Below are 15,619 nucleotides of genomic sequence, written 5' to 3'. Positions count from 1 at the left end.
GACATACCAATCATGGGTTCAGCAACCTTGGTACTTGAATTCTGGCTAGGAAAGAATTCAGAGCCAAGACTCCAACTATAAAATAACATTTATTTATAAAATCACAGAGGTAGGCCCTAGCTGGTTTGGCTCAGTGGACAGAGCATCCGCCTGCAGACTGAAGGGTCCAGGGTTCGATTCTGGTCAAGGGCACATGCCTGGGTTGCAGGCTGGGTCCCAGGTGTGTGTGTGTGTGTGGGGGGGGGGGGTGTGCAGGAGGCAGCCAATGAATGATTCTCTCTCATCATTGATGTTTCTATCTCTCTCTCCCTTTCCCTTCTTCTCTGAAATCAATAAAAGTATATTTAAAAAATAAAATAAAATCACAGAGGTAGAATAAGTAATTTGTAGAAGAAATGTGCTTAGAAAACAAGTTATATAAGTAAAGGAAGGGTCCTTGGAGCTTGGGAGTGAGAAAGCTAAGCCTGGTGGAGAGGAGGAAGGGGAAGGGAAGAGGAAAGGCCTCGCGTGCTCCTGGGAGCACTGGGTCCTCATCCTAAGGGTTTAAGGGTGGAGAGTTAGGAGAGGTCCCAGGGGAAGTCTTAATAGAATATTCAGCAGCTTTCCTGGTGTGTCCATTCAGGGTCTAGGTCTCCACTAATTCAATCAATCAGCTCCAGGGCAGGGGGTCATTATCCAATGCAACAGGTCCTGAGGTCAGCCTTGGGGTGACTGGTCTGTGTTTTGCTGCTTTTCTGGGTCTGGAGCTGAAATACAATTGAGGCCTAGATGTTATCTCTAGGGAGGAAAGGGCAGAGGGTCCAAACCACATGACCAGTGATATGCTAGGGAGGAAAGGTCACCCTGGGGGCGAGGTCCCACCCTACAACTGTCCTTTGCTAGGCACCCGGGGCTTTCCACCTGGTGACCTTCTGCACCTGGCCCATGATCCTTGCTCTGCTCCTGTCTGTCTAACTGCTTACCACAGTTGTACCATATTATTCAGTCATTTTCTATGGATGACCATGTTCTTCATTTTCAGTTTTTCCCCATCTCACTTCAACAATCAGAAAAAAATAATTTCACTTAGACTTTGGGGTTCCTGTAGCTGCTAAACTTGGGGCTCCTAAAGTTGCATTTCATTTTTCAAAATCTATTTTCTTTCTTAGAATCTCCTCGCAGAACCGTCCACCTGTTTGAATTTACATTTATTTCGCTCCTCTCTCACTTCCTCCTCCTCCCACCTGGCCCAAGGAAGGAAGCGGTTGGAGGAAACATGGTCTCGATACCTTTCTTTTGTCTTCCTGCTCCCCTTTCTCGAAGCAGCAGGTGCCCCCCTGAGGTCCTGCCAATGGGAGTCAGGAACGCGTGGGTCCAGCTCCTCGTCCCTCCGGGTCCGCTGAAGCCTCGGAGGGAAGGCGTGGCCAGGCCTGGGCATCCTGGCCGAGCGCCAGGGTTAGCACTTGGCACGGTCCCCTGGGCTGGCACGGTCCCCTGGGCTGGCAGCTCCCAGACAACTTGAATACTGAAAGGCAAGCCGAACACACCCCAGGGTGAGGAAGACACACCACAAAGACACGTTTCAGGGTTCCTTTCAAGACTTTACCCATGTTTTTTTTTTTTGAGAAAAAGAAACAGAAGTAAAAGCGCCTTCAGTTGTTTTAGATGGAAAATATGCTTTCTAAATTAGTCAGAGGGAGGGAGGCTGGGAAGTGCAGGGAGGGGCCAGCCGGTTCTCTCCAGTTTGCAAAGTTCAGGCAGTTGCTAAACCACTGCTTCCTAAGTGAGGACACGCGGCACAACCACGTTGCCTCGTTTGCTGGTTTTAAACTAGGGGCCGTAGGAGCCTGAGTTGCGTACTGGGTGTCACCCAACTCTGAGGCTCGACTGCCAAGGCGGAAAAAAAGCGCCCTTTCTCCGCCGCCGCCCCCGTGCCGGGCTGTGATCTGCAAATGAATTCCCGTCTGGCCCTCGGGGCTTGACAGTTAATGATTTGCCGCAGAAGGAGCCGGCGGGGGAAGCCGGAGGACCCGGTGAGCGGGAGCGCGGGCGCAGGGGCCGAGCAGAACTGAGCCCCGCCGGCCTCACAGGCGCCGCCTCCCGTCTTCCGGGCTCGGGCACATCGGGGGGTTCCGGGCACATCGGGGGGTTCCGGGCGCATCGGAGGGGTTCCGGGCGCGGAGACCGCGGGCGCCCCGATGGAGGCAGCCCCGCCGGCGGGGCCCGGCGCCCCGCAGCCGCATCCGCAGCCGCAGGCGCAGGGATCCGCGGACCCCGTTGCTGGTCTGCTGCACAGGCTGCGGGGCAAACTCTTCACCTGGTGAGTGGACGGGCGCGCGGGACCGCGGGGCCGGGACCGGCTCGCAGGAGGCGGCAGAGCGCCCGGCGGGCAGTGAGGGGCGGCGGCGGGGACTTTGGAGCTGGTTCAGGCGACTCCACATGTGCAGCAGGGATGCAGCGCTTCACCTGGCTTTGTGAAGCGCTTGGTGCTCCTCCCTCGTCCCTTCTTAGGAATCGCGGGAATGCATTTCAGAGGATTGGGGGGAAATTCGCCCTGTTGGCACTGCTAGGTCGGTCCCAGGTGGCCTCCCAGCGGGAGGGGGCGAAGTTCCCAGGGATGCTGTGCAGGAGGGGTGCCCACCCTGCGGCATGGCAGGTGGATGAGCTCCCCTTCCCGGCGCCGGCGCGCGCATCGCTGCTGGAGCCGAGCCGTCTGACGGGCCCTGCTCCTGCACTGCCAGGAGTGCACCCAAGTGAGAAATCGGGGTTAAGTGTGGTGGTGCCGCCCGGACTAGTCTGGAGCCTGCCTCCTCCCCGGGCCTGAGCGAGGCGACACGGCCTCCTCCAGGGCTGGGGCCAGGGAAGCCTGCTTCTGCTGTCACTGTGGGAAACAGAAATGTGCTGAGGGATTGATAGAGGCTCTGGGACCGAGAAAGCATTTCTGTGGCTACTGGAGGGCTTGAATCTGGAAATAGAAACAACCCAGGATCTAAATAATGAAAGCCAATGATTATTGAGCATTCTCTGTATCAAGTACTGTGCTTAGCAATTTAAATGGATAATATCGACTAATCCTCACTACTTCAGGAGAGGGCACTATTATACCCACTGTGCAGATGGAGAAAGAGAATAAAGAAGGATAAGCAATTTGCCTCAGGCCATGAGATGAACTCCAAGGCATGGTGCCTGCGAGCTCCAGTCCTAACTGCAGCCTCAACCACTCCTGCCCCCTGGCGTGACCCATGAACTGGCGTCCCCCGCCTCCCCCCCCCCCCCCCCCCCTGCCCGCCAGGTTAACGAAGAGAATTTCAGCGCTCGCTTTGGAAGCACATGTACAAAGAGCATTTCTCTTTAAAGATCGTGAAAACTACGTCCCGGAAAGTCATACCATTTTCAAAACTAGATCCATAATGGATGTGTTTCAAGGGGAAAGTTGACCAAAAATTACCTAGTACCAGGCAGCTGTATGTGTCCTGATAAATGTAACCACAAGTTCTCAGCTGGAAGGCAGTGCACTAGAATGAGGAAGGCCACAGATTCATTCTGGACTCAAATCCTGTCTGTGCCACTTACCAGACTTTGGGCAAGTAACAAGTTGCTCAACTTCTCTGCCCCAGTTGTCTTTGTGAAATGGAGACAATAACAGTACCTTCCCTGGGGATGTTGTGAGCATTAAGTGGCTGACTGCACAGGAGTGGGCAGACAGCTTGCTCATGCTGCTACTCATCACTCACCACCAGCTCTCCATACTCGGTGATGGGAAGATGGTGCAGGAGATGCCAGCAGCCTGGATATTGGGGCACACAATATGGCAGCTGTCATTGCTAACAAGGTTTAGCAATATCTTTTCTCTTAATGTTCTAATATTTAAAAAATCCTGGTATGCTTTACAGTCAGAAGTACCTTCTAGCTTCCTAAATATGAGATTTCTTCTGCCTTTGAACACACTGTTTTTGTATCTCCCTTGTGGGTCTTTACTTTCTTCCTTATGTGATAGCTGATGGGCAAAGTCCTTAACAGCAGGATCAAGTCTTTTTTCATTTCAGTATTTCCCACAAGCCTTAGCACAGAAGTGAATGAATAGATGACATTCTGCCACACACCTTGCACTGTTCCCTCTATTGGCCTTTGTTTGTGCTGAGGGTCTTGGGCAGAAGCTCTTCGGTTGGCAGAGCTCTTCAGTTCATTATGGGTTTCAGTCTTACCTGTGTCAACCAGACACTGGATTCTGGTTTGTCGTTTCTCCTTGCCTTAGCCAGCAATCAGAAAAGTGCAGTTTACCAGATACCCAGCACTCCTTATACTCAATATTTTAAACTCTCAGTATTAATACTTACCTTCCAAATTTGAGTTTAGCTGCACGAATCACTAACAGTGGCCAGGAGTCCATGAAGGGTAGAGAGGGGTTGGTGAGTTAGATGTGTTATCATCAGATGGATAGGATATAGATGGATAGTTTGTGACCACACAACCCTTTTCTACTCTTACACCAAAGTGGGATAAGAATAGCTTGGAAACAGTCCTAAATATAGGGGAAAAGTTTGGGGCCTAGAGCTGGTTCTGTTTTCATTATGGAAGGTATGTATTTTAGGTAACCACACCTACTGATATACCTGCCTTACTAGCATTACAGAAACTTTTCTCTATGATTAAGAATATCAGGCCTGGCTGGTGTAGCTCAGTTGAGCATTGTTCCATGCACCAGTAGGTTGCTGGTTCGATTCTGATGTTTCTCTCTCTCTCCAAAATCAATAATAAAAAAAAAGAATATCAGATTACTGCCCTGGCCAGTGTTTCTAAGTGGTTAGAGCAGGGGTGGGCAAACTTTTTGACTCGAGGGTCACAATGGGTTCTTAAACTGGACCGGAGGGCCGGAACAAAAGCATGGATGGAGTGTTTGTGTGAACTAATATAAATTCAAAGTAAAGGAGCGGAGGGGAGAGCAAGAGAACCCTCCGCTCTTTCGGCTCTGCAGGCCCGATAGAACAGCCGAATGGGCCGGATCCGGCCCGCGGGCTGTAGTTTGCCCACGGCTGGGTTAGAGTGTTGGCCTGTGCACAGAAGGGTCATGGGTTCAACTCCCAGTCAAGGACACATACCTGGGTTTCAGGTTTAATCCCCCACCCCTGTGTGCAGTAGACAACCAATTGATGTGTTCTTTTTTTCTCTTTCTACCTCTCCCTCCCTCCCTCGTACTCTCTCTAAAAATCAATGGGAAAAATATCCTCGGGTGAGAATTAACAAACAAACAAAAGAATATCAGATCACTCATTCAGTAAATGTTTATGAGTAATTACTATGTGCTAGGCATCCCATATAATAAAAGCCTAATAAGCTAAGTTCTGACTGTTCGACCAGTCACTGTGATGTGCACTGAACACCAGGGGGCAGATGCTCTGACCTGTAGGTTAGCTTGCTGCTGGGGTCCAGATGATCAGGATTGGGCGAGAATGGCCAGACACACCTTGGAGCCCTTCTGCATCCCTCCCTGGCCGGCCGTGGTCCCTCCCTGGCTGGTTGGCCCTGATCGGCCTTGATCAGACCCAATTGGGACTAGGCAAGATGGCCCTGGTTGCCCCGATCAGGACTGGGCCAGACAAGTCGGACATGCTCTGGAGCCCTCCCGCGGTCCCTCCCTGGCCTCGATCATGCAGCAGTGGGGTCCCTTGGCCTGGCCTGTGCCCTCTCGTAATCCGGGACCCCTTGGGGCTGTCGGAGAGCTGGTTTCAGCCCGATCCCCACAGGCCAGGCTGAGGGACCCCACTGGTGCACAAATCTGTGCACCGGGCCTCTAGTTCGTAATAAGAACAGTTATAAGTTTCCAAGTGGACTATACCTATAATTTTGCCTTTTGTTATTTAATGTTATGAACTCAAATGACAAATACTCTAGTAGGAGGATATGGGTTTCTAGGAGTACCTAAAAATTTATTTAATTGTATGCCATCTAGCAGTTTACATTCTAATACCTTGTTCCAATTTGTACATAAAAAATGTATATTTCTTATAATGACTATCAAATTTATATTTTTAGCAAAAATCTTTAATTATTATTTGATATATTTATCCTTTCCCATTGAATAAATGGTAAGCTTTTTGAGGTCATAAATTTTATCCTATTCTTTTTGTAGCACAGTACTGGACATGTGTTCATTCATTCATTTATTCATTCATTCCTTCATTTTTTTCATTCACCAAACCTTGAGTATCTATTATGCTCTAGGTTCTAGACTAATCTCTGGGCTACAGAGATGAATAGGATTTGGTTCCTGTTCCCAAAAGCTCATACTCAAATTATGGTAAGAAGTTATGATAGGTGCTTTAGAGGTGAGCACAAAATACAGATAGCACAAACAAAAGCAGAGAGGTAAGGTTGGGGAGCTCAACAGAGAAGGTGATCAGGATTTTGAAGCACAAAAAAGAGTTTTCCAGGTGGACTAGGTGAGGAAGGGCACTCCAGGCTTGGAGGTGCTACAGAGTTTTTCTCAAGGGACTGCAAGGAGCTTGGGGTGAGGGGGTGTGGGCTTGAGGAGGAATGAATCTGCGCGGGCACTCCTTATAGTAGTCGGTGAATCTGCGCGGGCACTCCTTGTTATTGTCTAGCAAAGGGCCTTGCCCTCTCTAATCTCTAAAATCAATTAAAAAATTCTTGCATGAAAGTCCAACTATAAAATGGGCAGAGGAACAGACCCAGTGAGTGCCCAAAGCCACCAGAAACCCACCGGCAGCTACTTCCCAACTTGCCCCCATAATGAACCCTGAGGAACCTCCATAGAACCCAAAGAACTCCCCCAGTTTGCAAACCACTGGTGCAAGTGATGGAAGCTGAAATATTTCAGCCTGAACAAGATGCAGAGAGATTTCTGAAATAGTAAAGTGGGCCTGGTCTTCAGAATCAAATGAGCGATCTCAGCACTGCCTCTCGGCAGCCATGTGCCCTAGGGCAAGTTACTTATATGCTGTCCAAGGGACTAAGAAAACTATTTTCATAAGATTGTCTAAGGATTGATGAAATATGAGTAGAATGCCCACTACAAGGTGAATTCTCATTTGATGGCAGCTGTGGAACGCTTTACTTTTATTTGGCATCACTCTGATTCCTGTGTAGTGAGATGATTTAGGGGCACGCATGGAAGGCATGACAAGTCCAATGAGAGATCGTAAAGCCCAAACTGAAGTGGTGACAATAAGGATTGGAGGGGAAGGTGAACTCCAGAAAATTCTTGAAGTGCTGTAGAGATGGGGAATGAATAAGCACTGGTAGCCATCTCATCTTCTTCCAAATCAGCCATAAGAAAGGAGCAGAGATAAGCAGGAATAACCCAAAGGCTGTCTAGTAAAGGGGAGAGGACTATATTTTGGGGCAGAAAACAGCCAGGGCACGTAGAAAAAAAGCGTTTAAAGTCCGCCCTTACCTGTATTCCATGGGGACAGTTACTGACTGTCCCTTTAACAACTCCTTGCTGTATTGAGAAGCTAATAAAAAGGTTCATCTCTGTCCAGCCAGGAATCCAAGCTCCTAGGGCTAATGAGCTAAAACCTAGAGCGAATGCCTCCTCTGTCCTCTTCCAGAGCAGCTGAGGGCAAACCCATGGTCATAGAATAGCCTGATGAAGAGGCACTGGACAATAGCAATCGACAGGGGTTCTGTGGCACCCAAGGATCCTCCATCCTGGGATTCACCCTTCCCTTCTACTTAAAGTTACCTAGAAGGACTCAGAACCAGGCCTCAGCATTGGTTCTTCCCGGTACATGAGGGGACGGCTATGAGAATGCTCATCCCAGTGTTGTTCGTGGAGGCTGGGACCTGAGAACTACCTGGGTGTCCATCATTGGAATATCATGGAAGCACAGAATTGTCTGCAGCAGTAAGTTAGAAACAATAGGTTAGATCAGTGGTTCTCAACCAGGGGTGACTTTTGTCCCCTAAAGAGACATCTGAATGTCTGGAGAGATTTTTAATTGTCAATGCAGAGGGGAGGTGTTGGGGGATGGAGGGGTAAGGGGGGAGTGTTATACTGGCATTAATTTATTCATAATTTTGGGTAGCAGTTCTTCAACATTTAATTGGTTTGCATCAAACAACTTTATAGTGTAGTGCAACCTATTGACTTATTTAGTGGGTCCATTTGCAACTAATACTGGAGATTTTACCAAGAAAAAAATAAAACATTATTTAAAAGTCTTCATGGTGCATTTAAAACAAATATATGGGACTACTTGCCTTTTAATAAACAACATATCACCTTTTCTTCATGATTCAGTTTCATCATTATGAAATTTATTCTGCTGAGTGGCAGTAATATGCTTAGGGAGCATTGAAGTGAATTATTTTTTTCTGACAGTTGTTACTCATGATGTTTTCTGTTACCAAGCATATCTCTGGAAGTCTGCATTCTTTCTAAATTATGACTTTTAACCTGTTAACACTGTAAACATCAGCTAACCCAGTTCCTTAGAATTGCTTGTACTGAAAATATAAAAAGCCCCTGTATAAATATTTAAATGGTTTTCATTTTAATAAACTATAGCAACTTTTAGTCCACAGATTTGGGGACTTTTTTTTTTTTTAATATATTTTATTGATTTTTTTTACAGAGAGGAAGGGAGAAGGATAGAGAGTTAGAAACATAGATGAGAGAGAAACATCGACCAGCTGCCTCCTGCACACCCCCCACTGGGGATGTGCCCGCAACCAAGGTACATGCCCTTGACCGGAATCGAACCTGGGACCCTTGAGTCCGCAGGCCGACGCTCTATCCACTGAGCCAAACTGGTTAGGGCTGGGGACTTTTTTTTTATGGATGGTTACAGGAGTCCATGTTAATGAGTCCTTAGATAAAGTGACACTCCACAAACGGCTGGTTATTTATGTTAATGATGCAGAGATAGATTCCATGAAAAACCACAGGTAAGTCTGAAACTTCTTTCTAGTCATTCCTTGGAAACCAGAGCATTTAAGGATCAAATCCTTACCGAGAGCTGGAGGCTAGTGTTTTGCTGTGATTTAGAACTTCCTAAAAGCAGTACTGGGATAAGCTTGCCCAGAAGTGTTTAGAAGAACATTTCCTAAGCTTTTCACTATCTCTGGTATCAAGCCAGAGATAAAAATGGTAATAAGCCAATCTTTCTTCAGTACAGCTTAATTAGTGTACTAGACTCTAGGTCCTAGAGGAAACCACTATTTGAGGACCTCAGGGTGGACTGACTCATGTAATCTTTACAATAATTTTCTGCAGCATGTCAAACTCAAAGGCTAACATGGGCCAAATAAACAGGGTCTAAGTCAGTGGTTGGCAAACTCTTTAGTCAACAGAGCCAAATATCAACAGTACAACGACTGAAATTTCTTTTGAGAGCCAAATTTTTTAAACTTAAACTTCTTCGAACGCCACTTCTTCAAAATAGACTCGCCCAAGCCGTGGTATTTTGTGGAATAGGCACACTCAAGGGGCCAAAGAGCCGCATGTGGCTCGCAATCTGCAGTTTGCCTACCACGGGTCTAAGTTTATGTGGGCCGCAAAAAAACAAAAGCTTCAATTTTCATAGAAACATAGTTTTATTTCGATTGAGACATGCTGAATACAAAGGGGTGAAATAAATGAGTCATCACTAACATAAAATAATAGAACATTTTAATAAAAATTCGTATTTTTTTCTTGAACATTAACTTACCAGACACTGAATAACTGCATAAATTAATAAGCGTAAGGCAAATAAACCTATTTTTCTTGTTCTCTGAAAGTGAAATATTTTCTATTGCGCAAACCAAATAGGTCAGCCCAAGACTAATGACGTGGCAATCGGCTGCTAAAATATTCGCTGGTAGCATTAGTGGAAAGAAATGGTGCCCCTGTGTGTAAGGCAAGTACGGGAAATGAATGCAACATGATTATAGTAATCAGTCATTAGTGAATGTTGTAGTTTGTTATTAGTAATCCTATCTAATAAAAGAGTAATATGCAAATTTACCATCACTCCAACACACAAGATGGCTGCCCCCATGTGGTCAAAGATGACTGCCCCCATGTGGATACAAGATGGCCGTCACAAGATGGCCAGCAGGGGAGGGCAGTTGGGAGGGACCAGGCCTGCAAAGAAGGGCAGTTGGGGGCGATCAAGCCTGCAGGGGAGGGCAATTATGGGTGACCTGGCCGGCAGAGGAAGGAAGTTGGGGCCGACCGGGCCTGCAGGGAAGGGCAGTTGGGGGGGGGGGACCCAGGCCTGCAGGGGAGAGCAGTTGGGGGGAACAGGCCTGCAGGGGAGGGCAGTTGGGGGGGACCAGGCCTGCAGGGGAGGGCAGTTAGGGGTGACCAGGCCTGCAGGGGAGGGCAGTTAGGGGCAATCAGGCTGGCAGGGGAGCAGTTAGGGGGTGATCAGGCTGGCAGGCAGAAGTGGTTAGGGGCAATCAGGAAAGCAGGCAGGCAAGTGGTTGGGAGCCAGCAGTCCTGGATTGTGAGAGGGATGTCCGACTGCCTGTTTAGGCCCAATCCTACCTGGATCAGGCCTAAACAGGCAGTCGGACATCCCTTGAGGGGTCCCAGATTGGAAAGGGTGCAGGCTGGGCTGAGGGACAACACCACCCCCCCCCCCCCCACCGTGTACAAATTTTGTGCACTGGGCCTCTAGTTATGTATAACAGGATATTGTAAAAATTAAGTTATGAAATTTTTATTAAAACGTTTTTTACCTACTGTTATATTGGCTGGACTGCAAAAATATTCGTTGTGGGCTGAGTTTGACCTGCTTGGCATAGTAGTTTGGTTGTAGGCAGAGAAATTCTTTGCACCACTGGCAGAGGTAAAAAAAAGAAGATTTATAATTTTACAGAATTCAGGGAGGGCTCTAGTGCCAGGCCACAGAGAGCAGAGCAGCAGTGGGAGCCGGAGCCCAGCCGCACCAGCTTCTCCGTCTGTGCTGTTATTTCATTCTCTGACTGCAGACAGGTTGATTATCTTCATCAGAGGATTACTTTTTACAGTTTAAACCACACAAAACAAAAAGCAAACAAACAAAGCCCTCAAGTTCTAGAACTGTATTTTTGTTTTGCTAATCCACAAGGAGGTTCATTTAGATTTCACAGTAGTTGTAAAAGTAGTTCTTCGAAACTTCCTATTCCGCCTCAATGGGCAGACCATATCAGGAATTTAACATTTTACAGGCATGGCTTCTCGCTGCCTGTTGGGAACAGGGCTACTCTGTTCTCTTGGGTGCCTGTGCCAGGCTGGAGTGGGTAGAGAGCGGGTTGGGTGTCTGTCGCAGGGTTCTAAACTCTCATCATCAAGACCCTTGCAACATCAGTGCACTATTGCCCAATACTAATTCCATCCTTCCCTATCTATCTGCCCTTCCCACTCGTACACCCACCTCGGCAGCCCTTCTCTAGCCCCTGGTCCTGGCTTTTGGAGTGTGTTTACATTGGTGCCGCTCTTAGAATTTTCACAGAAGAGTCGGGGTCAGAGTGAGGGAGGATCCTGGAGGTAGAGGATAAATCCACCTTGTATGGCCTACCATCCTCCTTGTATGGCCTACTGTCCTCCTTGTATGGCCCACTGTTTAATGTAGACCCTCCCCCATCCAAACTGTAGGACTCAGTTCCTCTGACAAGTATCCAAGAAGAATAGGGATTTGGAAATGTTTCACTCTTTCTCATTTCAGTCAATCAAAAAATCAGAGAACAGCCTTAGCCGGTTTGGCTTAGTGGATAGAGAGTGTCGGCCTGTGGACTTAAGGGTCCTGGGTTCGATTCTGATCAAGGGCATATGCCTGTGTTGCCAGCTCGATCCCCAGTAGGGAGAGTGCAGGAGGCAGCCGATCAATGATTCTCTCTCATTATTGATGTTTCTATCTGTATCTCCCTCTCCCTTCCTCTCTGAAATCAATAAAAATATATTAAAAAAAAATCAGAGGACAGAGAGAATGTCATAAGTAGATTTTATGTCCTCTCTCTTAATTTCATTAGAATACTCCTTATTAAACTGTAGAACATATAACCAAATGGGTTGTGGTAATCAATGCCCATTGTTAGAGATGCAGGATAATTTGTATCAATTGATCTCCCTGCATGGTATCATAACCCTCAATGTTTTATATATACACTAGAGGCCTGGTGCATGAAATTCGTGCACTGGAGGGGGTGTCCCTCAGCCCAGCTTGCACTATCTCCAATCTGGGACCCCGTGGGGGATGGCCGGCAGTTGGACATCCCTCTCATAATCCGGGACTGCTAGCTCCTAACCACTCACCTGCCTGCCGTCCTGATTGCCCCCTAACAGCTCCCCTGCTGGCCTGATTGATGCCTAACTGTTCCCCTGCCAGCCTGATCACCCCCAACTGCCCTCCCCTGCCGGCCTGATTGCCCACAACTGCCCTCCCCTGCTGGCCATCTTGTGGCAGCCATCTTGTGACAGCCATCTTGTGGTGGACATCTTGTGGCAGCCATCTTATGATGACATGGGGTGGCCATCTTGTGATGGTGTGGAGCAGCCATCTTGTGATGATGTGGGGGTGGCCATCTTGTGGTGGCCATCTTGTGATGACGTGGGGCAGCCATCTTGTGATGACATGAGGGCGCGAGGGCATGAGGGCCACCTAGGTTTTTATTAGTATAGATTGTTACTAGGGAGGCAATGTGTAGAATGGGAAAATATACTTACTAATTTTCTGACCTTAGGCAAGTAATTTAACTTCTCCAAACAACTGAAACTCAGTTTCTCACTGGTAGTTATACTCATAATCTCTGTTTCACAGAATTTTTGTGAGATTTAAATGAAATAACATACAAGTTGGGGGAAAAGTAGGTTTACAGTTGTGAGTATGGAAGTTAATTCTTGTATTATTATTTATTAATTATTACATTCTTTTCCATATGACCAACTGTAAACCTACTTTTGCCCCACCCTGTGTGTAAGCATTTAATATGGCACCTGACACAGCTGTTTTTATTAAACCACCTCACTTTTGTTAGGATAATAAGGTGTTCCGAGTCCCTAATGGGTACAAGCAGTGTACGTATGAACCGCACTGCTTGATTTGCTCTCCAGGTTCTATTATTTGCTACCTGTGTGATATTGGACAAGTTGTCTAACATCTCTGTGCCTCAAGTTTCTTTATCTATAAACAGCAATAATCATAGTACCTACATCATAGAGTGGTTGGGAGGATTGAATAGATTAGGACTATGAAATAAGTGTAGATATTACTATTCATAATGATAGTAACTAATAATAGGAGTAGTATAGTAATAATAAAAATAATAATAACAGTACTAGATATTGTATGGGATATGTATATAAGGAAAGGGACACAAAAATATCCAAGAGCTTAGATCCGTGACTGGACCTTGCCTCTATTTTATTGTATAAAGGGCGAGTATTAATGTTTCCCCTTTATTTTTGACTATTTAAGAGTCATGCAGGACATAGTATATAAGAAAAAAACACACATAATTTTCACTTCTTTTGGTTTACCTAAAATTAGCTCTATCATTTGTGGCTTGATGCATGGTTTTATTTTCCTCCTTGGGAAGTGAAGAAACTGTTTTAATCCAGAAAGGCTCCTGATTAGCTTTGTCTTCAGTAATTTTAATAGATTCTGCTCATTTGATACGATTATCTCATTATTAAGGAAATTCATTTAGATGAATGTAAATAGTTATAGCTTTATGATTCAAATATTGCTTTAAAGTATCATAAGCATAATAAGTTTATTAGTTTCTATTGCTGTCATAACAAACTAACAAAAGTGTAGAAGCTTAAAACAACACCGGTTTATTATTTTACGGTTCTGTAGGGCAGAGATCTGACAAGGTCTCACTGGGCTAAAATGAAGGTGTCAGCAGGGTTGTGTTCTTTTCTGGAGACTGTGGGTGGATTGGATTTCCTTGCTTGTCCAGTTTCCAGCGTCTACCTGCATTTCTTGGCTCATGGTTTCTTCCTCCACCTTCAAAGCCTGTAATCTCTCTCTTTTTCTGTGGTAACATCTTCTGACGACAGTTTGGAAAGGTTCTTCTTTTAATGACTCGTGTTTAGATTGGGTTTACCTGGATAATCCAGGATAATCTCCCCATCTCAAAGTACTTAACCATAATCACATCTGCAAAGCCCCTTTTGCCATGTAAAAGGAAAAAACTGTTTTCCTATGCTCAATACTTCTGACAACAAATGTGTGGTGTTTTTCCCCTCACATCAACTAATTCTGCAACTCTCCAGACACAAACTGGATATCTTATGATTCATTTATGACACTAATTACCTGGAGTTAGCACAGCCCCCAAAGGGTGAGGGCTCAGTCCCACAGATTACCCTGCTACTCCCCCAACCACCCTTTTAGACACCAGTTTCAAGTGCCAAGTTGTCATCTTGTATGTCTGATCATTCAAGAGTCAAGACCAATGTGTGTGTGTGTGTGTGTGTGTGTGTGTGTGTGTGTGTGTGTACTAGTGGCCCGGTGCACGAAATTCCTGCACGGGGGGGGGGGGGTGTTCCTCAGCCCGGCCTGCACCCTCTCCAATCTGGGATCCCTAGAAGGATGTCCTACTGCCAGTTTACAGGGATCGGGCCTAAACTGGCAGTTGGACATCCCTCTCACAATCCGGGACTGCTGGCTCCAGCTGCTCACCTGCCTGCCTGCCTGATTGCCCCTAACCACTCTGCCTGCCGGCCTGCTCGCCCCCAACTGCCCCCCACCACCGGCCTGCTTACCCCCAACTGCCCCCCATGCTGGGCTGCTCACCCCCACCTCCCCTCCCCACTGGCCTGCTCACCCCCAACTGCCCCCCTGGTGGCCTGCTTACTCCAAACTGCCCCCCCCGCTGTCCTGATCACCTCCAACTGACCCCCACTGACGGCCTGCTCACCCCCAACTGGCCCCCCTGCTGGTCTGCTTACCCCCACCAGCCCTGCCCCCACCAGCCTGATCACCCACAACTGCCATCCCATCCTGGCATGATCATCCCCCAGTGACCCAAGCTCCCAGCCCTTCCTTTTTTTCTTTTTTTCTTTTTTTCTTCTTTTTTTCAGCACCTCCTGGAGTGGAGGCCAGGGCCGGCTGGAAGCAAGTTTCTGGGATTTATTTATCTTCTATAATTGAAACTTTGTGGCCTTGAGCGGAGGCCAGGGCCGGCCAGGGTGGGCGGGAAGCTTCGCTTCCTCCATCGCCAGGGCAACCCAAGCCTCCTGCTTGCTCCAGATCCATGGCCGCCGCCATCTTGGTTGGGTTAATTTGCATACTTGCTTCTGATTGGCTTGTGGGCGTAGCAGAGGTATGGTCAATTTGCATGTTTCTCTTTTATTAGTGTAGATACTGAGTGGCCAGATTATTATGATCTCTGAACGCATAATAATCTGGCCACTCAGTGTGTATATATGTACTAGAGGCCTGGTGCATGAATTAGTGCATGGGTGTGGTCCAGCCACCCTGGCCAGGGGGAGGGAACATGGGTGGTTGGCCAGCCTGCCTGCTGGTTGAACTCCTGGTTGAGGGGACAATTTGCATATTAGCCTTTTATTATATAGGATATACAATGAGTGGCCAGATTATTATGTGTTCAGAGATCATAATAATCTGGCCACTCAGTGCATATATATATATTATTAGATCACAATATCACACCAGGTAAAGTTCCAGGGCATAGGACATGG

At 47.1% G+C, this 15,619-nt stretch overlaps 1 protein-coding gene across 1 annotated transcript in view; it reads left to right on the top strand.

The window, feature by feature from the left end:
* Positions 1 to 1,992: 1,992 nt before the first annotated feature.
* SLC35F2 (solute carrier family 35 member F2) overlaps positions 1,993 to 15,619 on the top strand; it is a 48,238-nt gene continuing 34,611 nt past the window's right edge. Inside the window, exon 1 of the mRNA XM_080687025.1 lies at positions 1,993 to 2,299. Coding sequence (XP_080543151.1) covers positions 2,178 to 2,299 — 122 coding nt within the window. The 5' untranslated portion in view covers positions 1,993 to 2,177. The remainder of the gene's footprint in view (positions 2,300 to 15,619) is intronic.

Source organism: Plecotus auritus (genome assembly GCF_963455305.1).
Source record: "Plecotus auritus genome assembly, chromosome: 9".
Classification (NCBI taxonomy): domain Eukaryota; kingdom Metazoa; phylum Chordata; class Mammalia; order Chiroptera; family Vespertilionidae; genus Plecotus; species Plecotus auritus.
The sequence above is the reverse complement of the archived record's forward strand: the minus strand, read 5'-3'. Positions and strand labels throughout refer to the sequence as shown.